This window comes from Arvicola amphibius, chromosome 2, assembly GCF_903992535.2.
Source record: "Arvicola amphibius chromosome 2, mArvAmp1.2, whole genome shotgun sequence".
Lineage (NCBI taxonomy): Eukaryota > Metazoa > Chordata > Mammalia > Rodentia > Cricetidae > Arvicola > Arvicola amphibius.
In genome coordinates this window covers 153,976,076-154,003,670 of record NC_052048.2, presented here as the reverse complement: position 1 = coordinate 154,003,670, position 27,595 = coordinate 153,976,076, and the positions used below count along the sequence as shown (strand labels likewise).

General features: G+C 41.7%; 1 protein-coding gene across 1 annotated transcript; it reads left to right on the top strand.

The window, feature by feature from the left end:
• On the top strand, positions 1 to 27,285 carry Pon3 (paraoxonase 3). The gene is made up of 9 exons (XM_038320104.2): positions 1 to 157; positions 1,605 to 1,675; positions 9,335 to 9,390; positions 12,477 to 12,642; positions 16,606 to 16,732; positions 20,302 to 20,502; positions 22,226 to 22,307; positions 22,532 to 22,660; positions 26,980 to 27,285. Exons 1-9 carry the CDS (start codon positions 84 to 86, stop codon positions 27,136 to 27,138), a joined length of 1,065 nt encoding a protein of 354 aa, XP_038176032.1. The 5' UTR covers positions 1 to 83; the 3' UTR covers positions 27,139 to 27,285.
• The last annotated feature ends 310 nt before the right edge of the window (positions 27,286 to 27,595 follow it).

The window sequence follows — 27,595 nt, the reverse complement described above, 5'->3', positions numbered from 1 at the left end:
CCACCCCTACCCTTCCATCCCCGCTCCTCCCCTCCGGGAGCAGCTCCTGGAATAGGCTCTTCCCTGCTAGGCACCCAGACACCATGGGGAAGCTAGTGGTGCTGACCTTGCTGGGGGCCAGCTTGGCCTTAATAGGGGAGAGGCTTCTGACCTTTAGGTGAGTGGGCTCCTCCACGGAGACGTCTTCAGATTTTTTTTTTTTCTGGTCTAAATTGGGTCAAGGACTACCTGCTTCCAACTTCCTAGCGGGTGCAAAAGAGCAGTTTGGTAACCAGTCCTCAGTGCCACCTCCTCAACTTCTCCTTGGAAATGACTCATTATGAAAGGGGACTGCTGCTTGCCTTTCTAGGCTGCCGGGGTAGGAAAGCCCACACCGGATTGCTTAAGGTTAGGTACCTTTTCCAAGTCTTCTGATACATTGTCCGGGTGAAACACTAAAGTCCTTCAGAAGTGCTGAACTTGGGGGAGGGGACCATCCTTGTAGCTCGATGTTTCTAGCTGACTCAGACCCTGAAAGTGCAGGCTTAGGGAACCCATTCCACACTAGAGGAAGAGAGCTGAACCCTGCGGAGGGAACTGGCTTGGAGGTTGGTTGACATTTTGAAGCAGCAGGTTCAGCAGAAACAGCCATTCCAGAATCATCTCAAGCAAAGTCAGTTTGGTCTGAAAGAAATTTTTTTAAGGAGTGTTTTAAAGCCTTATTTCTAGGTGGGGCTAAGGCCTTCGCTTGGCATCCTGCTTTTATTCTTTCTGTAAGGAGAGACTGGTCTCAGTTCACTGCTGCAATCTGTTCAGACACCTGATGTCTGCTGGCAACACTTCCTAGCCCAGCTTGGGAGTGCTGCTTGTTTCTCTTGCTCCCCAAACAACAACTGATGGGGGTCATCAAATGGTAAATTTGAGGGTCGGATGTCCACACACCTGTGTCTAGTACAGCTTGGGTCACAACCGCGCCTCCACTGAGGTCCAGCCCATCCCCTAGAGCACTTTTTATAAGTGATCGAAAGAGAACTCTAACTTTGGTCTTCTTGAATATAGCTTGGTGAATATTTCAAGTTATACCTAATTTAGAAGGACGTTTAGCTGCAAAAAAAAGGAACATTGCTGGAAAGTCACTTGGCTAACAGTTTTATGGTGGTCAGGTCCATAAAAATCGGCATAAGCTGTTGAAAAGGACAAAGAGTAGGACTAGAATTACAGGTTTAGCTCCTTGGAGACCTCACAGAAATAACGCGGGCAAAGGAAGCGAGAGGAGGCGAAAGGGAGAAAGTGCAGATTTATAATCAATAATACCTAGGAAAATGATGCAATGCTGTTTTGTTTATTTAAATGAACAATATTGATCATTTCTGCCTAACATCAAGTGGGGTCTTATATTTGGTATAGAATCATGCTTTATTCTTTCAGGGATAATTGGGAAGTTAGCTTATGTGGGCACAGGTATTATGTAACTAGGAATCAAAGGCATTGCCTGTTTATCTCTTATGCCATCCATAAAAAGAGGAAAGAACTGGAGAGCTTCCATGTCTTGTTCTGACATTGACCTGGGATGCCGCGCACTGACCTCTATACTGGTTTCTCATGTTGATTTCCATCCTCTGCAGAGAAAGACTTAGTTCAACACGGGAGATCAAGTCCACAGAACCTCAGCACTGCCACCTGATTGAAGGCCTCGGTAAGCACGCAACAGGACCGAGAGAAGGCAGCAGCATTTCGCCATCATTTCCCTAGGGCTGGGAAATGATTTAATTCCGAATTACTCTGTGGCTGGCGGCATGACGTCTGCACATGACTGTTCCCAGACTACCTCATTCCTAGGGCGTTTCTCCATCTTCTGATGAATTTCCCTGCTTCTTGGTTGCTGCCCCCATCCCCCCTTTTTAGTTCTCCCTTTCTTGACAATCTTGACTTCAGGTATCCTCTCCTACCACATTTTCTGGCAAGCACCTCTCGTATGTATTCAGGCTTTCAGCCTGCCTAGATGTCATTCAAAAATACTAATCTCAACTCTGCAGTCACATCTCCAGCCTCTCAAATTGAAGGTTTTCTTTCTCCATCACTAAGGCCAGTGTTGTTTATTTTGAATCAGACTGAATTGACATTGGCTTCACACCCCTGCCATTCCCTCCATGGGTCCTCAACCCACAGCTGACTCACTATCCCCGGAGGTTCAGTTAAAATCCTTGGGAGCATTGGTTTCCTCTTTGTCCCTCCTGCTTCCACAGGAGACCAGTGGGCAGCAGTCTCCTCTGTTCCCATTGGCCTCACCTATTTGGCTCTGCTCCGGTGTTTACTTGGGCTGCAAGCCTCCAGTTTTGCTACCGGAAAATAAAACTAAAAGCCAGCCAGATTCTACTGAGTGTACGCCAAATTGTCCTGTGCCTTTCTCACCTGTGCTGTGGCATTTTCTCTCCCACATCTGCTCACTGGAATCAGCCGCAGCCTCTTCTTCTTCTTACTCTTACAACACTGAGACTCAGCTGACTCCACGCCTATTTCTGAGCTGGTGTTCTCTTTCATTATCAGATTGCAAACTCCCGAGGGCCAAAAACTGTGACTGATTTAGTGGTATGAGTTAAAACAGCTTATTTTATGGTGTGAATTTGTGTTTTCTTTTTTCTTTGTATTTATATTTAAAAAACAAAACAAAAAAGAAGCCCTTTGGTTTTGGTTTCCTATTCTTTTACCTCTTCCCAGTTTCTAATCCTTTGTTTTTATTTTGGAAACTATTTCCCAAGTATCTCAGGCTGCCTTTGAACACAATACGTAACCAAACACGAGCTTGGACTTCTCATCCTCTTGCCTCCACCTCCCAAGTGCTGGGGTCATAGGGCTGCCCTGCAGCATCTAGTTTGCATGGTGGTGGGGATAGGAGCCATGGCTTCGGCCAGGCTGGCAAGTGCTGTATCACCTGAACTACCTCTCTAGCCCTGTTCCATGCTCTTAGAAATGACTTATGCTGCCAGATGGAAACTAGACGAATGAGACAACCCTAGGTGACCTTGGTGTTTTAGAAACCAAAGTGTTCAAGAGGTTTTGCTGGGGAGGGTGAGCGTGTGCAGCATATGTGGATCCCCGAGATTAGTGGGCCCTGTCCACCAGCTTACAGACTTTTGGGAAGGAGCAAACACCAGATAGAAGTTCACAAGGTATCTTCAGAGCAGTTTGACCTGTGCTCTGTGTGTCTCAGCCTAAACAAGGGCTGTGTGTATGACACTCAAGTTACAGAATTTAAAGGGGCTACAGATGACTTGGGGGGCTGCATTCTGCTTGATTTTAAGAAACACCTCCTCAGCTCATAAGAAAAGTCTTAATAGACACTCAGTAGTGACTCAGTTCGGTTTCTTTTCAGTCTTATAAAATGAGGCCCTGAGTTCAAGCTTCAATAAGTGACAAAAGAAACACACACACACACACACACACACACACACAGAGAGAGAGAGAGTTGCTCATGGTGTGGTGGCTCTCCAAACATAAAATTATTTTTGTTGCTACTTCATAACTATAAGTTTGCTACTTTTATGACTCGTAATGTGAACAGTGCTGGAGATAGAGGTTTGCCCAAGAGTTCATGTCCCACGGGTTGAGAAGCAATAATATTCTCTCTCACCATACATATACCTCAAAACATAAGCATGCCAAGCATTTTAAAGGGATAATTAGATTTGAGGATTTTTGCTGTCTGCTCTAATTCTCAAATTATAAAAGTCAACTGAGTTTGAGAAAGTAAAGCTAGAGTTGATATTGTAGCCAGAGGTCGATGCCCTGATGACCCTAACAGCTGTATTATTTGGAAGCTGGCTTAGAAGAGATGAAGAAAATCATACCATGCCATGCTTTGCATCTGTCACGACTTTATATCTTATACTTGAAGAACTGAGCACGCTAGGATGATTGCCGGCCTTTTGGTAATAGGACAATACTGATGATTATTAGGAAAAACAGAACACCAAAGTTCCCATTTCAAAGGTGTGTGGCTCCTTTGCGAGTACCTGCCTTATTCCCAGCACAGATCTACAAAGCCAATGTGGCTATCAGTGCTGTGTGGAAGACAATGGCACATAGGGAGATTGCATTAGTTGACTGATGGTCCAGATGTTTACCTAGATTAGGGCTGTGATGGTTTTTTTCTTTCATGCTTTGAAGTCTTTGTTGTCTAATGCTGATATGGTATATAATGTCTTATCTACTGACAAGACATTGCTTTTATTCTAAGAATTCCAGAAAAGTCTAATTGAAACAGAAAGCATAAATAGCTAGAATATTACTAAATGGAAACTGAGCAAGAGAAGGCAGCTAGGTATTTAAACAGAGATAGCTAAGAAGACATTAGTCAGGAGTCCAAACTGTTCCATGGCAGAGGGTTTCATGCAACACTGTAGGCTCAGTGGAGGACTTCTAGGAGGGTGCAGCAGGCACACAGCTAAAGGAAGCTCTGCTGGTCTTTTCTTTACAATCAGACTTAACTTATTTTTTAACTTGTTTATTTGTGTTTATATGTGTGTGTTTGTTTGCTTGTTTGTTTTACTGGGGCTTGGACCCAAAACCTATTCCTAGGTTACATCTACAACTCAGAGTCTCGTTACATTGTTCAGGCTAGCCTTGGGCTTGTTGTATAGCTCAGTCATGCCTTATGTTTGTAATCTGCCTGCCTGGACCCTGCAAGTAGCTGGGATTACAGCTGTGCCACCAGCCTCAGCTAAGAGCAAACTTACAAAATTAATTTATCCTTTTTTGTATGGTTATTTTCCCTTTCCCTCCTTTCCTCATCCTCTGATTTTATTCATACACAGTCTTCTATATAACCATGGCTATGCAATCCTTCTCCCTTGGATTCCCAAGTACTGGGATTGTAAGTGTGCTCAGTTTTCTTACAGGAAGGCTTGGAAGGTCGAATAATTCTTCCTTCAGAAAACGCTATCTCTATTCTTTCCTTTTGCATTAACTTTGTCTTTTTTTCCAAGCCTATGAGGGTGAGGATGCCTTCAAAAAGGAAGTTATGTGGCATCTCACCAAAGCTACACTTGAAACATGAGTTAGATCTTTCTGTGGGCGGGATTATCGCATTTGTGGGTTTGTACGTGGTGCCTTTCTGCCTTGCGTCCTTTCTGCACCTTCTTGGTCTCCAAGATTGCTGCTACTCCATAGTGAATTCCATTTGTTTGCTTAGCTGGCATTTCCCCAGGGTGTGAAATGATAAAATTATATAAATACCATATAATTTTACATAAAATATGTTATTTATATATACAATTTATATAAACTATATAAAATAATAAAATTACATATAGTAAACTACTTGAATGACACTCACGTGGGGAGGGGAACTATGGGGAATATTGAAGAAAGAAGAAAATTATTGAAGTGATGTCAACTCATGGTAGGATTGAAATGTAATAGTTACTTCTTCAAGAGCTTTGTGACTGAGAGATTTGACCATAGCTGTGTATTGAAAGGTATGAGGGAGAACCCAGAGGACAGGGCCCTGTAGCTCTCACTCCCACTGCTTTCCCTGCTGATGAAATACCTGGGACTCGTCTTGTCAGTTCCATGCAGACAAGGGTGTGTGGGGAGTGGAGGTGGAAATGCTGTCAGTCCAGCTGACACTGCTTTTCCTCCTTGGAGTGAAAGCATCTCCATGCTCTGGGGGAAGCAATAAAGAACAGATCCCTCCTGGATGCTGCACATTAGGCCAGAGCGATGCTATCATGGGAGATATAGAAAACTGCATTTGGGAAAGAAAAGGAGCAAAGTCAAAGATCACACAACTCAGAAAATCTTGTATAACTGTTAATTAAGCAAGAAGCTTAATTGCAATGTGGGTTTTGCATTGACAAATGCCTTTAAGTTGAAAATACTGTAAGTAAAAACGCATTTCATGCCCCTAACTCACCGAGCATTCCCAGACGGGCTGTGCAGGAGAATCTCTGTAGAGTCTGGCATTTCCCTGCTGAATGGGAGCAGCCTCTGTTGATATCGCTCGGACTCCAGTGAGAATTGGGAAGATCAGAATCCAGAAAAAAGGGTAATATTTCTCCTGAATGTGTTTCGTTTTCATGTCTTCAGAAAGTTGAAATCTCCTATCAAATCTTGTAAACTGGGACACCTGTACTCAGAGATAACATCCATATCATTTAACTCCGAAATGAAACGAAGTTCAAATTACTAATCTGCTTACTTACTAAGTGAAACAGCTTGGCTCGAGAGCGTGCACAACAAAAAAGGCAGGTGTTATGTAGAATACACGGATACAACACGGAATTAAACCCTGGCCTTGTTCCCAAAAAGCTTTCAGTCAAATAGGATATTAACAAGCAGACACGGGGCACAGTGTGAACAATGTCATGATAAACTTCCCACAGGCAACAATGTCATGATAAAGTTCCCACAGGCAACAATATTTGCATATAAAGATGGATGCTGAAGCCAGGAAAGCTTTGAAAAGCTGAAGCAGTGGCCCATGCCCTGCAGACCACTAGGGGTAAGGAAGGTGCAAGGAAGGGCTAAACCAGGAGGAAGACGTGTGTGTGTGTGCATGTGTGTGCATGTGTGTGCGTGTGTGCGTGTGTGTGTGTGCGCGTGCGTGCGTGTGTGCGTGTGTGTGTGCGCGCGTGTGTGCGTGCGTGCGTGTGTGTGCGTGTGCGTGTGTGTGTGCATGTGTGTGTGCGTGTGTGTGCATGTGTGTGTGCGTGTGTGTGCATGCGTGTGTGCGTGTGTGTGAGTGCGTGTGTGTGTGCGCGTGCGTGCGTGTGTGCGTGCGTGCGTGCGTGCGTGCGTGTGCGCGTGCGCGTGCGCGTGTGTGAGAGAGAGAGAGAGAGAGAGAGAGAGAGAGAGAGAGAGAGAGCAAATGAATGACTCTAATATCATTTATAAACTACTCAAGGAAGCATCAAATAGCTAGAATTGATCCAGAAAGGCAGGATCAATGAGAACTGAGCCTAGGCCAAGGTGTGGATGGATTTGAATCTCCACCAAGGGACATGGGATTTATACTGCTAGCTCCTGCAGGCCTTTAGAAGGCTTTAGACAAAGGAATGATAGGGTCAACTTGGCAGTTGAGAAAGATGAATGACAGTACAGACAATAGGCTATGGGAACAAAGTTGACCTATTAAGAAACTATTGTAGAAACTTGAGAGTACATACATGACAAACAAGAGTACATACATGACAAACTATTGTAGAAACTTGAGAGTGCACACATGACAAACAAGTGATCTTTGGGGGAATGAAAGAGAAAGGAGGTGGTAAAGATATCTCCAAGTTCCCTGCTCTGGGTACCTGAGGATAGACGCCATTCATTGCCATTGAAAGATAGAAAATACGAAGGGAAAGAAACTCCTAGCTCTGTTTGGAACCTGTTGTACATGAGGAACCAGGTGGAGTGTTTAGCATCAGGTGACTGTAGAAGTCTGAACTTGCAAGAATGACTTATGCAGATTAGAGAATCAAGAGCACAGGGGGTGGCACCTGAGAGCACAAGACTGGGCTGTTGCTTGCTCTGCCTGGAGAAACAGGCAAGGGCAGACAGACCTTATTTTGCGTTCAGTACAGAGTGAGAAATAAAGACAACAGGAAACCAAGAAGAACCGAGCAGAGAGGTGGGAGAATCCTCAGAGAAGTAGCCAACCTGTGGTGCTGAAAATTGCTTTATTCGATGTGTGGGTTTTCCCAGTGTGCATTCCACTCCATATGGAAAGAGCATCAAGTTTTTCAAGCCATCTGGGCACCAGAGATGGGTAAATCTTGACGAATCCAAATGCTTAGGAAATGGGAAGCTCTGGTTAGTTTTACCAGTTGGAGGGTAGTTTCCTCTGTCTCTGGTTGTCAGCACTTGCTGCTCACCATTCTGTCAGTTCAAATTTACTTTGGCTTTATTCTCATTTTCTTGTCCTCCTCTACCTATGTTCTCTCCCAGTTGCCTAGTGACAACCTAGTAATCCATTTCCCCAGGGACCTATTTCCCGTGTGCTCCAATTAGTGTGACTGCATAACAGACCACCCTACACTCAGTGAGCTTGAACGACAAGGTGGGACATAGTAACACACAGCTGTAATTCTAGAGCTTGGGTGGCTGAGGCAGGAGGACCATGTGGTCAAGACCATCCTGGAAGATCCTGTCTCAAAATAAACCTAGAAAATCCTAGCTATTTTTATTATGATATTGGCAGGGCTTTGTGAAGAAAGTCCAATTGTTCCATTTGCATTAGCAAAGGTGACTCAAAGGTTGGTAACAAGGCACCTGGGATCCTCTGGCTTTTTTCCCCATCTTTCTGTTCCCTACATACATTGCTCTGTGGCTTTGAAAAACCAGACTTTTGTGTTTCACTTCAGAGCACCCAAGGTATGTCCTGGAGAGAGGGGATGAGGGGTAGATGGGGTAGAAGAAAGAGAGGGAGGAAGAGAAAGGACGAAGGAACATAAGGACGAAGAGGAGGGAGGGATTGCACCAGGGCATCTAGGGCTGACATTTAGCCTTAGAAGTCACATGGCATTACACTTACCCCATTCCATTTGTCAGGACAACTTCTAAGTTCCCTCAGGCTCAAGGGGAGAGAATACAGTGAAGCAGTGTGACTGTCACATGTTCACAGGTGCATTTGGCTGAACTCCAGTTCTGCAGAATACAGTCAGCTGTATTCGACAGTCATCATATCCAGAATCAGCCCCTCCCCCAAGTCTTATGAGGTCTTCTCTCTACTAGAACCCATTCTCCCCTCTATCCCACTCACACATTGCATACTCCTTTCCACAGAAAATGCTCAAGGCTCCGAAGGAGGAAGTGAACTTACCCAACTCCTCCTAATGAATCTCTTGCCACAACCTGTCCTAAGGAGGATCATTACCACACGCATCACCTGTTGGCTAATTTCTCAGTGTGGTTGTGCATGTTTCAATCTGACAGACTGTAGAATGGGGACATGGTAGGGAGACTTCTCTGGAAGCTTTTCAGTGATACCTGAATTCTCTCATTCAGTATGGGAGGAGCAGCCTTTTATAGGGAACAACACAGACTTTCACCTCCTGCAAGTTGTAACTTAAAGAATCAACCGAGGATACAAATTTCATTTTATAGGGTAGTTTGTTTTGCATTTTCCTTCAGAAAAATGGAATTTTAAAGAAAAGTTTAATGCTCGTGGAGATGGACTCAGGGGTTCTAATAGAACAGCAGCTCTATCAATGGGATTCCTGAACATTACAGTAGTTTCCCAAGTAAATGGGTGAAACCATCAATGTGCTTTTGAAAAGTAATCAAAGTTTGGGCCATTGAACTTTTCCTTTGAAGGCTCCACATATGCATTTTTGTGATTATTTTCTGTTTTGTGTTTTTGCAGAGAATGGCTCTGAAGATATTGATATACTTCCTAGTGGACTGGCTTTTATCTCAACTGTGAGTATTTGCCAACCACTCTGATGCTCACATCAATAGGAGCATAGACAGGGCATTAAAGTTTCCAGCTTGAGATGCCAGATGGACCCCTACGTGTTCATCCCACCTCTGGGTAGAATAGTCAGCCACAAAATCCAAAGTGCAATCTGGAAGGCTAATTAGAACACTGCAGGCACACCTGACTCTGGCTGCCTCATGTGAGTAGCTCCCTGTGGGCCTCTGCATGCTTGCCTACGGTCTCTGGAAAAGCGTATTAATGTCCGTTTGACTCTCAGGATGGCCTTCAGCTCTGTCTAGTTGCTTCTCAGTTTCATCACTGCCTTATTGGGTGGTACCTCAGTGTCTGATAGTCATCTTTGCATTAACCAGTGTTCTTGCCATGCTTGCTATAAGTTAAAGAGTTTAACATCAATACTTGGACTCCCAGCTATTCCTTCAATGTGTTTCCATGAGTAGAGAAGAAAGTGTATTTTGTTCTCAGTACCACTTTGACAAATGTTAAATGACCAGGAAGCTATGCTAGGGGATAGGGAAAAAAATCAGTAAACAAAAGAACAGTGTGTTTATTTAGATGTTGAAGATTGTCCTGGATCTATCAAGCCAATAGTACATTGGAATAGGGTCTGAGATTTTGCTTGCTGGTGTTGTTCATATGGGTTTGTTAGAGGTTGAAGCCAGGGATGTGTGCATGTCAGTCATAAACTCTACTGCCTAACTAACTCCACAGTTTGGTTCCAATATTTTGAAAAATTGGATTTACCACACTTTTAGTGTGAATTAATTTCTGTGGCAAGAAGTGCATATGGAATCATTCAATTTTCCCCAAACCACTAACTTACATAAATTCTAAATCTAAATACTTTTGGCTCAAAGCATCCTATGGAAGCATGACCCAAGTTTCCAGATTCTTAAGTAGGCAGATATACTACAGAGAAGGGCACAGTCAATTTTAGATGGTGGGAGGCAGGATTCTCTTTCTCCACTTTCCCTCCAAACTCAAAAATAAAACTGTCTGGAAAGGCTCTTTTTGATTGGCCTCAGTTTTCTACTGTCAAGTTTGATTTTCAGGGCTATGTTGGACAGACCTGCAAAAGTGATTATCATAGAGTTAAGAGCTGTGTTTACTGCTAGGAAATGCTTGTTCCTGCCGTATGTCTTCCCGGCAGCAGAGCTGCACAGCTCTTGCTCAGCAGAAAGAGAGCATTCCCATCCCAAGCAGTGCGTGAGAGATGGCAGCACCTTTCTCTTTGCATCGCTCTGCAAACCAGCAACTCCTACTTGAAGCGTAGGATTTAAGCTCTTTGCTCTTTTTCCTCTTCTGTGTTCAATATCTTGTTCTCCTGGGTCTCTCCTATGACCTTCTTGCCTCCCTTGGCAATGTTCAGATTCAGAGTTATTCTTGCAAACACATAGTCTTAGCCTTTCTGAAGTGACAAGGACTACTCCCATCCTCCCACTTTGCCAGTTAACTTCCGTTTCTCAGTGAAGCCTCCCCGTGGAGGTATGTGGCTTCCTCAGCAAGCCTTCTCTGGTTCTGCTGTTGGGTGTGGATGGACCGCATTATCCTGATATGATCTTCTTGTGACATCATGTGACTCTAAGTTCCTTGAATCTGGGACTTGGATGTGTTTGTTAATACCCTGTTGTCAGGGTTTTCTGTCCTGCCCGGTTCCCACAGTTGTTAACTCCCAAAGAAATCACACAGAGGTCTACATTTGTTATAAACTGATTGGCTCATTAGCCCAGGCTTCTTATTAACTCTTATAACTTATATTAACCCATTATTCTTGTCTGTGCTAGCCATGTGGCTTGGTACCTTATTCAGCAAGGCAGCTCACATCTTGCTTCTTCTGTGGATGGGACAGGACTGCCTAGGAATGGGCTTCCTTCTTCCCAGAATTCTCCTGTTCTCCTCACCCCACTTCTACTTCCTGCCTGGTTGTCCTGCCTATACTTCCTGCCTGGCTACTGACCAATCAGTGTTTATTTAAAATATAATCGACATAATACAGACACTATCCCAATACCTCAGGCACTTAGCAAAATACTGGACATATGAAGTCTGATGATGAATAATGACAAAGGAAGATTTCAGTGAATGTCCACAAATACCTTCAATACATTTGGGGAAATCAGAAGTCGATACCTCAGGGTGACTGTCATTATTTTCAGTGATATATAGTAGGAGTGGAATTGTGTGCTGTTACTAGCATACAGCAGGATTGCTGCCACCAATTTTAACCAACAGAACATCATGAAAAGAAACCTCAACCTACTCTGAGAGTATTTCCTTAACACTCTTATTCCAGGCGGAGTTTATGTGTAGTGCCTTGCTCCTGTTTCTATCAAACCTTCTTCATTCTGGTCTCTTTGTTTGGACGATAGCGTCCTTCTATGTTCCCATGATATTAAGGTACGTGTAGAGATGTGCTGCCTTGAGACACAAACACCCCTGCTTTGTATTTATGGTGTGGCAGAAGGAGGCTGTACGTGAATGGCAGGCTGGTGTCATTTATGACTACATAGCATAAATAGTGGAGGGAAAAGAACAAAAGGATTAAGCCACACACTTTGTAGCTATGCTTCGGGAAAGAAAGATTCCAGATATCAAGATTGGAAAGCTCTTATGTCACAGTTTCAGTAGTCTCGTGTTATAAGTGAGCACCCCAAGACCCAGGGAGACAAAAGGACTCCGAGAAAGCAACACAGCTCGGTCCCTGGCATTGTAATCTGCGGTTTAACTCCTCCTAAACTGAAGATGGTTCCTTATCTCAAATATTACTTTTTCTGTATTTATAGCCAAGGTTAGAATGACATTGCTGACCCTCTTCCCCCAAATCAGATAATGGCTGCAGCTGACAGAGTGAAGAATCCCCAAAATCGAAATGAAGTGCAGAACCTGGAACATTTTTGTTTGGCTTTGAGATTCTGATTTCCCTATGAAAATGTCATTTAAATAAGTGTGTTTGTGTGTATGTGTGTGTAGACTGCTTCATTTTAATGTGTGTGTGTGTATGTGTGTGTGTGTGTGTAAACTGACTCTTTAAATATGCATATCAGTGTAGACTGACTCTCTGTTTCTAAAGGGATTAAAATATCCAGGCATGCCAAATTTTGCACCAGACAAACCAGGAAGAATTTTCCTGATGGATTTGAATGAACAAAACCCAAAGGCACAAGCACTGAAAATCAGTGATGGATTTGACAAAGAATCACTGAACCCGCATGGGATCGGTACCTTCGTCGACAAAGGTAAAACCAAGTGACAAAGAATAGGGGGTGGGGGGAGAGATGCCATAGATCCCTACTTCTCAGCTTCCGGGTTACAGGTATAGGGCAGGAGCTAGTCCACCTAAGAAATGTGCACAATCTTTGTAGAAATCTTAATATGCACAAAACATTTTAAAACAATGTTCTGAAAAAGAGTGGATAGGAGGGATTGGAGGAAGTCACTCTTTTTCTTATTTGACTAGCATAACCTGCTTGAATACTCTTCAGAGAAATCAAATATACAAACTTTTGAAAATAGTAATATAACACTCAAAATCATAGTGTAAGGGCAAGCATAGATAAATGTCGTTCATGAAAACTGAAACTATAATTTTGTACCTAAAAATACTGCTAAGAAAGTGAAAAAAGTCTAGAGAATGACAGATAAAATCTGCAAAATAATATGTCTGGTTAAGAGAGCATATATATGTATATTACTGTGAGGAGACACCATGACCAAGGCAAGCTGGGGAGGAAAGGATTTGACTCACAATTCCACATCGCTATTCATCACTAGAGAAAGAACTCAGTGCAGGAACCGGGATGCAGGAGCTGCTGCTGAGGTCATGGAGGAGTGCTGCTCACTGTCCTGCTCATCATAGCTTGATCAGTCTCCTTTCCTGTAGATCCTAGGACCACCAGCCTGTGTGTGGTACCACTCACAATGGGCTTCCACATAAATTACTAATTAAGAAAATGCCTTACAGCTGGAACTTATGAAGGCATTTTCTCAATTGAAGTGCCTTCATTTCCAATGAGTCTAACTTGTGGCAAGTTAACATAAAACTATTCAGCACACCACTTAATACCCAAAAGACAAATAGCTCAATTTAAACAAATAGACTAGGAAAGTCTATAAATGCTCATTAAGATGTTAAGAGGTGTTTGACATTTTCAGCCTTTTGAGAAATGCAAATCAACTCAAAATAAGTCACTTCTTCATATCCACAAGAATGACAATAATAAAAGAGACAAGAGGCTGGGTGCATAGGTCTGTGGGTAACTGCACTTGGTCTTCAAGCAAAGACACCCTAGTTTGAATCCTCAGCACCTAGCCCCCCAAAAAACAAGTATGGTTCCTTATTTCTGAAACTCCAGTATTGAGAGAGGAGACCAGTGGGTCCTCAGAGTTCACCAGCGAACCATTGTAATCAAAATAGTGAGCTTCCAGTTCAGCCAGAGATCCTGTCTCAAGGCAATATGGCAGGGAGCAATAGAGGGAGACACCCAGTGTCCTGTTTTAGACTCCATATTTATTCATGTTCAAATAGTCCACATATATGCATGCACACATGCACTTCCATGAGCACACACATGCACACACACTCATGCATACACATGCAATACCCCCCCACACACATACACGGTACAAGCCAAGATGTTGAGAAATCGGGCCCCATTATGAAATGATGTGACTGCCTTGGCAAATGTCAGTTCCAAGTGTGATGTTACCACGTGACATGGCAGCTTCACTCTGGTGTGTGAGCAACAGAACTGGAAACACTTCCACACAAATATGACTATACCAATGTCATGGAAGCATTCCTCCCAGCACCCACATGCCCACTAGCTGATGAGCAGGCTGCATGATTTCTCCAGTAGAGCATCATAGACAATAGAATGAATGAGTTGGGGGTATGTGCTATGACACAGATGTACTTGGAAATGCTATGCTACATGGAAGAATTCAGTCACTAAAGGTCACTAATTGATTGATTCCATTTACATGAAACACCCAGTAGGCAAAATTATACAGACAAAATGTAGACTAGTAGTCGACAGAGGCTGAGAAGAGGGGGAAATGGAGAGAAACAGCTAAACAATGAGGGATTTCTTTGAGGCTCATGCAAATATTCTGGAATTAGGCAGTGGTTATTAATGCACAACTCTATGAATATACTGAAACTCCCTGAATTTTACATGACCAAATTTTATAAGATATGACTCATATCTCCAGAAACTCCCCCCAAACAAGTCAGGCATTATCCACTCTGAAAATAACAATCTCTGATACATTTTCCTTGTTCATAGCCCTTAAAACCAAACTAATTTAAATTTGCTGTATGTGTGAGTCCCTTGAGCGTGCAGGTGCCATTGTATAAAGCGGTGTCTTCCTTCTCTAGCATTCTTTGTTTCTGCTTTACTCGCTAGTTTTTCCTCCTTTGTCTTCTCTGGATAAGTTCACCATAAAAGTGTATGTCACATGTTTGTTACTGGAATCTGAACAGTGACTGAGACAGCCTAGGAACTGAGCAAGTAGGTTTTCAGCGACACGTGAATATGGATTTTGTGGGTGGGCAGCTTTTTAACACTCCACTTAATACTTCTTAAAACTTCTCCTTGGAGAAGCTGGAGTGCAGAGAAACGCAGCTCAGCGTTGACTTGGCTGAGCAAATGGCTGCTTCAGATTGAGAAGCCAGGTGGTTTTACTTACCTTGTGTCTTTTATGGGGTAACACTAGGGAACCACATTGTACTTAACCCCCAACCCACATCAAATCTTCTTTGCCTGACACTGTGCTGCATAGGATGCTAGAGTTATCAGCAGCTGGTATTCTAAGATGGGATTGATGTGTGGATTAACTGCCAGACTTACATATGGACTTCCAGAATTTGAATGTATTATGATTGACAGCCCATTTTATTCATTTATTCCCCTTTCTTAATTAAGGGACTAATTCACCAGACCAAAACATTACACAGAAAACAGTCAGGACAGAGTGAGGAGATAAAACACAATTATCTTTACAAAGCCTCTCTCTCTTCTATGGAAGGAAGATCCAGTAGAAGCCTAAAAATGGGTAAAGTCAGGGCAGAGTGAATGATTACCACAGTCTATCTCTCAAAAGTGTCTGCTTAGGACCTGAAGCCCAACCCATGTTCTGTTGCCAATGGCTGGACCCTATAACCAGTCAGATCAGACCATAGGAGAGATTTCCTTGTTGGGGAGCAGCTCTCCATATTTTGCCCAGAACAGCTCAGTGTGCTCAGGGGTTCTGAGTGTAAAGTTTGCATGTGAGGACTCAAAGTTGCCCCATTACATGTTTGGTGTCTACATGAAGGAAATGAAAAAGGACAAACACAGAATGGGTTTCACAGCGAGAGGATGGGGCGGGGCCAGTCCCTCAAAAACTCAGACCCAAACCTTGTGATAAATCAGTAAAGGCCACTGCTGTCAGTCTCATAGCAGTTGACATTCCAGAGTAAAAACAGCAAGGCGGGGACATTTTTGAGGCTGGTGGTACGCAGAATTAGCTGGTTTGTTTCCTTTGGCATATTGACTTTTCATGTCCACTAAGTTGCTACTGAACTTCAGGCATTTGACTAGTGCTAGAAGTTCATTGTGCAACTGGGGAACAATTCTGTTTGCTTTAACGCAATCACATGCCCTGTGATTTCTTGAACTTCTGTTGAAATGTCGATATTTGTGACCTGGCCTAAGCATTCTCAGTAGAGATTAGCTTGCTTTCAGTCCTGAATTGGAAGGCCATCCAGGGAAATTATAGGTGTTCTCCTCCCATTGTAATGCTGTAGCCTCTCCTTAGAGAGGCTCTGCTGGTGAGGCCGGAGACCGTTGCACGAACACTCATGTCTGCTCTGCTCCTTGGTGTTGGTAAAAGTCAGTTACCCCCCAGTTTGAGTTTCAGTTTCTTCAAAAACAGAAGGATCTAGCATTGGTGTTAATGATCCATCTAATGGACATGCAAGATACCTAAAGGAAACCCTTTATATAGTCTATATATAAAGGTCTATATAGTCCCAGCTACTCCGGACTGGAGCCTAGAACTTCACAGTAAGTCTGTGTAACACAACAAGACCCCATCTCAATACAAAACCAAAGCCTTGGGAGATTATCAGGTTTTTAAAGAAGTCTAATAATGGTTGTAAGGAAAGTAAACTTGGAAATTCCATCTTCCTTTGAAATTATACCCACCCACCTCTTTAGACAATACTGTGTATCTTTATGTTGTGAACCATCCTCACATGGATTCTACTGTGGAAATATTTAAATTCGAAGAACAACAGCGTTCTCTCACCCACCTGAAGACTATAACACACGAACTTCTCAAGAGGTAAGGCATTAAAGCCGTGCACGCTGTACTTCTATTTACTTCCCACTGCCTGGGGGCGTTGTTTGTTTGTTTTTTGTTTTTTGGCTCAATGGGCATTCATTAACTTTTGTTTTGCAGTAGTTTTTCCTCCAGAGTTTTCTAGAGTTTCCCATGGAGAGACTTCACTAGAAATTGCTGTGTTCAGTATTGAATGTCTCTCTATTTTCCAACTTTTTGAAAGCTTTTTAATCCTATAAAGATGCTCAATTAGATTCCCAGCTCTAATTTCAATGTCTTTGCCACAGCAACTCAAAACCATGTTCTTCTTAAACACCCACTCCTTCTTGCAGTTAGTTGCCCGTGTAGGTGGCATTCTCAGAGCCTTACCCACAAGGTGTTAGAAACAACCTTCAGACGACTTAGTTCTTTGTCCCCAGTTTTTAAAAGAAAAATTTGATAAAAAATCAAACAAACCAACCTGCGGCCATTAATAAAAATAACCTTTATTAAATGTTGGTTGTATACCAAGTGTTATGTCAAAATACTTAAACTGAATTTTCACGTAGCATTTAGTAGCAAACAAGAGTAAGATGAGTCTTGTGGGAGCAGTGGGCCAGGTAGGGTCTCTGAGTCAGTTTGTGCCTGGCATAATTATCATGTCAGACTGGGTCCCTCAGGGCTCCATGCTGAATTCTTAATTTGCAATGATCAACATTCTTACTGAATTTAGAAAATTAAAAATTTTAGTGGCTAGCCCATTTCAGCTCTTAAATAACAAAGGATTTTTCTTTTATGAAGGAAGCACGTCACTAGGTACTGAGCCACAGTGGACCAGAACCTCACAGGATTTCTGGGGAAGAAAACATCACTTACGTTGTGCCCCAGTCTCACAGTAAAGCGAACTTTCCATGTTGAGCAGGCTTTCCTCATTGGTGGGTTATAAGGAGCATATGACGTCACAGGAGGAGCACTAGAAAACCCCCTGTAGGAAGACGTTCCAAGGGTTTCAGTCCTAGAACACTTAAGTCAGAGATCAGCCTGAAGAAAGAATTGGAAATGTTATTAGTTGAATTATGTCCTGCAAAACTAAAATATTTCCCATCATTCAAATTTCATATGTCTAAAATTTTATATAAGAATATGTGTTTTAAATTTCTACCACACATACCTCAGAATGTGACCATACTTAAAAAAATATCTACAGAAGTAATTATAGACAAAATCTTACTATAGTACATATGATATATTGTTAATCAGTTAGAAGGCAGACGGATACAGAAGACTGGCGTACAATGATATATACCATACCAGCACTGGAGTGCGAGATCTCCAAGTCCGTGGATGCTGCCTCAATCTGGAAAAGTCAGAAATCAAACAGGTCTTCCAACAGCAGCTTGGGAGCAGGCTCTGCTAATATTGCTTTGCTAACTCTTTCATCCACGCTCTGACTCTGCAGAACTGTGTCATAATAATTTTTGTTGTTCTAATCCATACAATTGATGGTAGCTTGTTTTGGTTGACCCAGGAAACACATACGTGGGGAAGCGTGGGAAAGCTCTGTCAAGTCAGCCATTGCTGAGTGCAGGGATGACAAAGCTGAAGAGGCCACATGAACCTCACTTCACAATGATCTCACCAAGGCAAGAAAGAGGGGAGAGTTTATCATGCAGTCTCATCTCCTCTTAGTCAAAGGTGGCCCAGGGGGCCTCCTCACTCTTACCGTGCCCACTGGTGCATGCTCAAGTCCAACTTGGTGGCATCCTATATTTTGACAAGTCTGTAATGGGAGGCAAGATGCCAACGTAGAGGGTAAGATACTGTGAAGTGGCACCCGTGGGAGAACTGTCAGACCCCGTCTTCCCAGGACTGGTTGAATTTGCTCCTTCTTGGCAGTAGAAAGAGTCAAGCAGGGCTCTGAGGATCTAAGGAGGGCCTTGTGAGTGGCAGTGACACACACAGCACCAGCACCAAGGGGGAAATAGAGTCACAGGAGGAAACCAGGGGGATTTGATGCAGGGTGCCCTGCAAGACTAATGTCATTTATGATGTCACTGGAGATCTTTCGGAAGAAGGGGCACTTAGGATGAGTCAGGAACAAGGACTAGGCCAGTGACAGGGTATACTGCATGAAAATTACAAAACATTTCCTTTCCTTATCCAAATTTCCCTTTCCTAAAATTTTATTTCTTTAAAACAAAACAAAATAAAAATGCTTTGGGTTCATGAGATGGCTTCATGGGTGAAGGTGGTTGCCATTGCTGGCAGCCTGAGGTTATCTCCGGGACATACATGGTGGAAGGAGAGAATGGACTCCAGCAAGCTGCCCTTTGACCTCTGCACATGCACTGTAGCAGACGTGCTGAAGAATTCTCGGGTGTACACACACACACACACACACACACAAATAAATTGAAGATACCTTTCATCTTTCTTTTTAATTTTCAAGTCACATTTTTCTTTTCCCAAATATGACTTATTGGTTGTATTATGACATTAAACACTTTCTTGAAATAAAGAACAAAAAGGACTGGGTGTGGCAGTGCCTTTAATGACAGTGCTCATAAAGCAGAGGTAGGCAGATCTCTGAGTTCAAGACCAGCCTTGTTTGTAGAGTAAGTTCCACAGAGAAGCCCAAAACGAAAACACAATAGGAAAGAAAGAGAGAGAAATATGTAGAGAAAGAAAAATAGAGAAGAAAGAAGGAAAGAAAGGGTATCACTTATTATCTTCTCTGCTTAGAGATAGACTTGGTTAGCCTATAATGACAGGAAGGAATGCCAAAGCTGTGTGGTTTTTTTTTATTTCCTCACTCATGCTGTATGTGTTGATCAGGACCTTGTGTCAGATTGTCCTCACTTAGGGTCCTAGGAGAACCACAATAGTATGCCCTCAGAAAGATTGCTGTTTCGATTAAAATGATCTCTTATTGGTTCCCCAAGTCTTTCATTAAGAAGCCTGGGAAGATGGCTTAGGCAGTTGAAAAGCTTATCTTATAAGCATGAGGACTGGAATTTGATTCTCAGAACTCATGTAAAAAATGGCTACACATGGTAACATGTGCTTATAATCCCGGTGTTGCAAGGCAGAGAAAGATAGATGCCTAGGGCTTACTGGTCTACCAGCCTAGTCTATTTGGGGGAATCCCAGGCCAACAAGAATATAGTTTTTAAACTGCCAATATCTCTAATATATATATATATATATATATATATATATATATATGTATACATATATATGTATACATATATGTGTGTGTGTGTCAAAAAGTCACATGACATTGCTTAACTTTAATAATTAAACCTCATTCTAAAGGAAAACAAAGATTATATCTGTCACAGAAAATCATCATTAACATATACAAGTCTAGAGTTTGTTAGTATTCATATTCATTTTTTATTTAAAAACATAAATAGCCAAAGTAAAACATGTGGAAGTAAAGTCAGAACGTTTTATGGGATTAGTTAATTCATCTTAATACAAGTCTGTCATTTAAAACTGGTAAACATTGGTAATCTAGGTATGTGTTAGTGTCTTTGTCAATAATCAAGATATTCAGTATCTTATGAGTTTCTCTCCTTTTTTCTTTCCAGTGTGAATGACATTGTGGTGGTTGGGCCAGAGCAGTTTTATGCTACAAGAGACCACTACTTTACCAGCTACCTCCTGCTACTTCTGGAGATGTTCGTGGACTTTCAGTGGACTTACGTTCTTTTCTACAGCCCAAGAGAGGTCAAAGTAGTGGCCCAAGGATTCAGTTCTGCCAACGGAATCACAATTTCACTAGATCAAAAGTATGTGCTTTCAGAATAGTTCTGCCCTTTGTCCTGGGCACTTTGAAGAGCTCTTTGCCTCAAGAGTTCCCTTAAGTTCAAGCATTCAATGTGTGATTGGAGTGCTCAGGTGTGCCCAGAGTTCACAGGAAATATGAGATACCAAAAATTATTTGTTTTCTTCTATTTTAAGTCCCCTCCTGGAAGAAAGAGCCTTAAAAAGAGAACAAAGAAATCTTTATTCAAAATTCTTGCACAATTAAATGCACTTTTTCCATTTTTCTTTCTAAAAACAGGATGAATATGCAATATCTTTGTCCCTTATAAGTGCAGAAGGAAGACATTTAACCACATATATAAGATCATATTAACTAAAAAGCTCTTATTAGAGAGAGAAACCTGCCTTAAACATGTGATGGTGCAGTTGGCAGACTTATGATAATTCCATGACTACTTTTAAGAAACATGAAAATGTTGTGGGGTAATTTTGTTTGTACATTATAAGGATATGTATTTGCCAAGGCACCTTCTGATTGGTTTACTAAAGAGCCGAATGGCCAATAGCTCACAGAAGAAGATAGTTGGGATTTCCTGGGAGAGAGAGGAAGAGGAAGGAGGAGGAATCTAGCCCTGGATTTCACCAGCTGACAGGGAACAAGTCAGAGTACCATACTGAAGAGCAGTAATGGAGTCATGTGGCAGAACATAGATTAAAAAATGTGGGTTCAAGCCGGGCGGTGGTGGCCCATGCCTTTAATCCCAGCACTCGGGAAGCAGAGACAGGTAGATCTCTGTGAGTTCGAGGCCAGCCTGGTCTACAAGAGCTAGTTCCAGGACAGGCTCCAAAGCCACAGAAAAACCCTGTCTTGAAAAATCCCAAAAAAATGTGGGTTCATTAAGTTATAAGAGCTAGTTAGAAACTAGCCTAAGCTGAAGGCCAAGCTGTCATAGTTAATAGTAAGTCTCCATGTAGTTATTTGGGAACTGGTGAATCAAAGTCTGACAAGAAAGCTTGCTATATGAAATTTTAAATGAGAACATTTCAAGGAAAGAATTAAGACTTAAAAGTTTTTTAAAAACACAGCTATACTATGAATAACAACATTTAGATTTGAGATCATGAGTGGGGATGATCTTTGTATAAAATGTCTTTGGACTGGATATAGTGGTGCATGTCTTTAATGTCAGACCTTGGGAGGCAGAGGCAGGAAAAAAAATCTATGATTTTGAGGTCAGACTGGTCTACATAGTGAGTTCCAGGACATCCAAAGCTACATAGTAGAATGCTTTCTCAAAAAGCAAAATAGATAAATAATAGAACAAAAGCAAACAAGCAACAACAACAAGAAGAAAATGCCTCTGTGCATTTTCCCTTTTTGGAAAACACTGCACTTGAGCCCCAGGGCCACACCATTGTTCTTTCTTGCTCTAAGTGAGGAAGTGTGGGCTCGTTAGCCTTGGAAGGATGTTCCTACCTCATTCAATTGAAAAAAAATAGAGATTGACCCTATATGTCATCTACAATATTACTTTTTACTTCATGGTCACATTTCACATTAAAAGCCTGTAGAACATTTCAATAATATTGAAAGCACCACTCTGTTATCTACTTTTATAGCGTTGTAGAAAAACATCACTGTAGTACTTCAAACCAATGGGAATTTTTATATTTGTTCTCCAAGAAGAAGACAGTGTCATATTTTGTTACTACTTGTTTAAACATTAAGTGTTACGTGCTTTACAGGTATGTCTATGTAGCTGATGTAATGGCTAAGAATATTCATATATTGAAAAAACATGATAATTGGAATTTAACTCAAGAGAAGGTAAGAGTTCTCCAGCTAACCCATACAACAAGGCCCCACATATAAGTCTCATACTTGATCCAGGAATGCTTTTAAGGACCAGTGGCTATTTATACTTTTAGAGTGCAATCACAATGCCCCCTAAAAATACCAGTGTCCAGTACCAGGAAGAACTGGTAGTAAGGAGGGAGGGGGATGGCAGAGAACATTGAGATAATGTCCTCACTGCTTCCTCTTTGTTGAAGGTAATTCAATTGGGAACACTGGTGGATAACTTAACTGTTGACCCTGCCACCGGAGACATTTTGGCAGGATGCCATCCTAACCCCTCAAAGCTATTGGTTTACAACCCTGAGGATCCTCCAGGGTCAGAAGTAAGTACTGATTCTGGAACTCATAGGGATCTCTGTAAGAGTGAAAATTTGCTGAGGTGATGTTGAGGGCATTTATGTGGGTCACATTTACATTCTAGAACTGAATAAGTACTATATATATATATATATATATATATATATATATATATATATATATATATATATAAGAGATATTGGCAGTTTAAAGAGATGGAGTCCCTAAATTTTTTAAGCCACAAGGAGCTGATGTAATATCTTTGCCAGACAGCAGGTCCTTGTTGCTGGAAGCCACTTGTTTGTTCCAGCTGCCCAGACTCTCGAAATAATCACAAATAAATCTGTATTAATTGCAATACTGTTTGGCCTATTAGCTATATTTCTGACTAACTCATACCTTAAATTAATCTTTTTCTATTAATTTGTGTATTGCCAAGTGGCTGTGGCTTATGGGCAAGGCTTTGGTGCTTTTGTCTTCTGCTGATGGCTACATAACTTCTCACTGCCTCTGCTGTCTTTCTTCCAGAATTCAGTTTAATTCCCAACCCTCACCCCAACCCACACCCACTGCCTACCTCTGTTCTGCCCCACCAAAGAAGCTCAAAGAAGCTTCTTTATTAACTAATGGTATTCAGAGGGGAATACCACATCAGGTCCTAACTTGGCAAGTGCTTTGCTACTGAGAGTAATGAGGAAAGATGAGCTTGATATGTTGACATAGATGGCCCTACTGTGTCTCCCATAGAAGGCAAGCTCTGAGAAGCTGCTGCAGTGGGTCAGAGAAGAAGACATGCCTAGAACCATCTCTGTTCATACCCCTGAGCACACAGCCTGCACCAAGACATGCCTAGAACCATCTCTGTTCATACCCCTGAGCACACAGCCTGCACCAAGACATGCCTAGAACCATCTCTGTTCATACTCTTGAGCACACAGCCTGCACCAAAGTTTCAAATGACTTGAGTCTCTGAAGTAGATAAACTTTTGTTCTCAGGTTCTAATAGATATGACAGTGTCCCAAAGTGTTTCCTTTTAAAAGATTTTTTTTAATTTTAAAAGTATATCTTCTAAAGTAAAAACCATTGAATTATCTGCAGCATTTAAACCAATTACATAACAGTACATTTTTATGACACTGAGTTGAAGAATAATAAATTTTAAATCTCCCTTGAATTTAACTACTACAAATTCTTTCACACATTCCTGAAATTACTTATTTTTTGACACTTACATTTTACCAGATATTGTTCTAATGTTTGGGCTATCTCAGAAAATAAAATACACACAGGCTGATAAGATGGTATAAAGCACTTGCCATGTAAGCCCGATGATCTAAGTTCAATCCTTGGTTCTACCATAGGAGGAGAGAACCAACTCAAGAAAGTTATCCTTTGACCTCTACAAGTGATGTGACCTGTATGCCTGTACTTGTATGTCCATCTGCTCAACACACATGCTTACAAAATACTAACAAACAAAAACAATAAAATAAAACTTAAACAATCATAAAAACCCATACCAAGACCCTAATCTTAGAGCAGAGAAGGACAAATGCTAAATGAACGTGTAAGTTCATGCACATCCAAGTTCCTTTATAAAAGGAACATATAAGTTGCATAGATGGTAAGTTGTATAAAAAAACAACACGGTTGGGAAGAGGGTAAAGATGCTAAAAGGCATGGGCAGGTCCTGGCCTGAAGACAGAAAGAGACTAGCAGCTGTGGCCTGAAGATAGGTGTGGCTTGTTTGTGAAGTTGAAAAACTGAGATTCAAATTTTCTTAGCTTCTTCATTGACCCAGGAGGGGTCATTTTTATTGAAGAATATGACAGTTTTTTAATTATTTTTATTTGAAATTAACACATCAGTCATGAAATCCTTAAGAGAGCATCAAGAAATACTTTAAAGCAACCGTATTGTTGAGATCGTATGGGTGTAGTTTCCCAGTCATGTCTAGAAGACATTGCAAATAAGAACCATGCAATGACAACAGCCATTAGTGTAGATGAAGAAAATGGCACAGAGTCCTACCTCTGAATGAAGAGCTACAGCCAATCAGTGGCTGCTGAGAGAAGGAGAATCATTTTTTTCCAGGTGTGAACCTTCTGATAGGTTATCCAGTCGCAAGTGGTCATCCACAGTCAACAGGCTCAGCAGAGTGTGTGTGCCTTTAACAGTAATAACTGAAGAAGAGGTCATGGGTTTCAGAGGGATATGAGAGGAGCTGGGCTGGGGAGAGTGGGAGGAGAAATAATGTACATAACAGTATTCATGGAGGAAATTCTCAAAAAGTTCACTAATAAGTTTCAACAAAGTAGACCAACTTTTGCTCTGTGATTACAAAGTGAAAAGAGGTAGTGAATACAAGCTTTCAGTCACTCACTTGCTATCTACGTAGCAGCTTTTTTATATCACGGATGCCTATTATATAGAGATATCTAAAGCATGGCTTCTGTTTATGTGTTTCATAATTAATTTTTTCACATCTACACTTATATAAAATAAATTAAAAACATACCAACTTCAAAAGCGATAGCTTTCCTCTTTACACCTTTTGTTTTTTAAGATTTAAGAGAACCCAATTAAATACCTGAAGAAATTCTAGGTTCTATCTTGCAGTAGTTGAAATAAGAGCTAGAATGTTCATCTAGAGCATAAAAATCATGCAGTTGACTCCTGCCTTTCTACTATATGGAAGCTCTCAAGTGGACAGAACTATTCTTTGGACTTTGAGATTTAATTAGTCATCATATTCTGACTTGCTCCTAGATTCTTTTATAATAAACTATAATTATATATATGATATATATGCATTTGATTATTTTATGTATATATACATACATTTAATCTCAGTACAAACTAACCTAAAAGAAAAAGAATTGTTACCCCAGATAGCAAGTCAGCTGCCCTTTTTCAGATGTTCACCCTGCTGCCTCCCTAGAGACAGACAGAGCTTCCCCACAGGTGCCTGGCCAAAGCCTCTGCTCTAAGTGTGTCCTAGTTAAGGCCACTGCTGCGATGAGCACCACAGCCAACACAACTCAGGGAGGAAAGGGTCTGACTTGTGTTTCCACGTCACTGTGCATCACTGAAGGAAGTCAGGACAGGAACTCAAATAGGGCAGGATCCTGGAGGCAGAAGCTGATGTAGAGGCCATGGGGAGAGGGTGCTTGCTCAACATGCCTGCTTAGCCTGTTTTCCTATTGATCCCACAATCTCCTGCCTGCGAATGGCACCACTCACAATGGACTGGGACCTCCCCATCAATCAATAATTAAGGCAATGCCCTATAGTATGATATTATGAAGGCATTGTCTCAGTGGAGGTTCCCACCTTTCAGATAATTTTAGCTTGTGTCAAGTTGACATAAAACTAGCCAGCCCAAAGGGAAGGCAAATATTACTGTGAGATAATCGAAAGCTTGTTAAAGATCTGTTTCTCAGGTCCCCATTTTCAAGTTTGAACACCCGTTTGTGCTAAATCAGCCTTACCTCTCCACAGTTGCTGGCCCCTCCACTTAGTTGCCTTGTGCTTTCTGTATGAGATCCAAGCTTCATTATTCTCATGTAGTAAACTCAAAACCAAGTTGTTGGAGCTTGGAATGAAAGTAAAAATGAAAGGAAACAAAGAAAACAACCTGAAGCTTCATTCTATGGCAAGAGATCAATAAGGGGAACCTTTGCTTCATGGTTAGTTGTTATCCTTTGATTCCTGTCTTTGCCGTCCCCCACCACCACCCTGCCCAGTGAACTTCAGCCAGGCTACTTAGAAACCTGAGAACTTATGTTTGCTGATTAGCAAAGCTGGATGTGCTGATCCAGGGGATCAATAACAGCCCTAGGCAGTGGTAGTTCCAAACTCCTGCACCTTCTTCCTGTTTCTTTGCTACATTACAAATATGTGGTCCTTCATCAGTGAAGACTGTCACCATCTTGACTAGCAGGTTGGGCTAGCTGACTGGATGCCCCTTAGTCATCTTCTCCCAGGATTCTGTCCTCATAATATAGGCTCAGTCAAAGGCCCATTCTCAGCCAGAGAATTACTGCCAACTCAGGAGTTATACAAGTGTTTATGGGACCCAAGTTTCTTTTTCAGAGATGCCAAATTATAAAACTGCTGAAAGTCTCTATAGAGGAATTTGACTAATGTTAACAGCTAGTCCATTATCTTGCAGAGATGTTGTTAGGACATTAGTACCATTGTAGAAGAAAACTTAATTCACATATACTTCCAAGTTTTAGCTTATTGGTTTCTGAAAGTATTCATTTGTCCCAGAATTCTTGGGAAGGGAAATCTCTCTAGATGGCTCTTCTTGGATACTAATGAGTGACCTTCTCTTGACAGGTACTACGCATCCAGGATGCTTTGTCAGACAAGCCCAGGGTGAGCACACTCTATGCCAACAATGGCTCTGTGCTTCAGGCCAGTACGGTGGCTTCTGTGTACCATGGGAAAATGCTCATCGGCACTGTGTTTCACAAAGCTCTGTACTGTGATCTCTAGATCTTATTCAAAAGTCTTCATATTTTCCATATTTAGCCAAAGTAAAATTACAGTTCTATGCTTAAATGGAACTATAGTTATTTGCAATTACCAGGAAAATATGTATGGATTTTCTTATGGAGAAAATAAAAGGAGTACAGAAACTTACACCTATGAAATCAAGAGTCAAGTTAGTGTTGAGTAAACCAGAAATCCATATATTCTGCTTTGTTGAGTTTCCCCAATGTTCTGTTTACAGTGGATTTACAGACTATGACCACTAAAGTCTCCTATTCACTTAGGCAAAATTTTCTCCCACAACTGTGATATTCTGAGTCGCTGCAGTCCATACTAGCAAAAAGAGCTAATGTTTAACTACTTACCATTCTTATTCTCATTGCTCTCTTGTGTGGGACACTATCTTCCAATCAAGTATCCCTACCTATAATTCTCATCTTGAGACCCCAAAGCCTGCCTT

What these genes read in the sequence shown, in the direction of transcription:
- Pon3 (XM_038320104.2), top strand. Translation starts at nt 84, where the DNA reads ATGGGGAAGCTAGTGGTGCTGACCTTGCTGGGGGCCAGCTTGGCCTTA. An exon ending in GAGAGGCTTCTGACCTTTAG is followed by an intron (nt 158 to 1,604) that starts GTGAGTGGGCTC and finishes CATCCTCTGCAG; the next exon opens with AGAAAGACTTAGTTCAACAC. An exon ending in GGAATTTAACTCAAGAGAAG is followed by an intron (nt 22,308 to 22,531) that starts GTAAGAGTTCTC and finishes TCTTTGTTGAAG; the next exon opens with GTAATTCAATTGGGAACACT.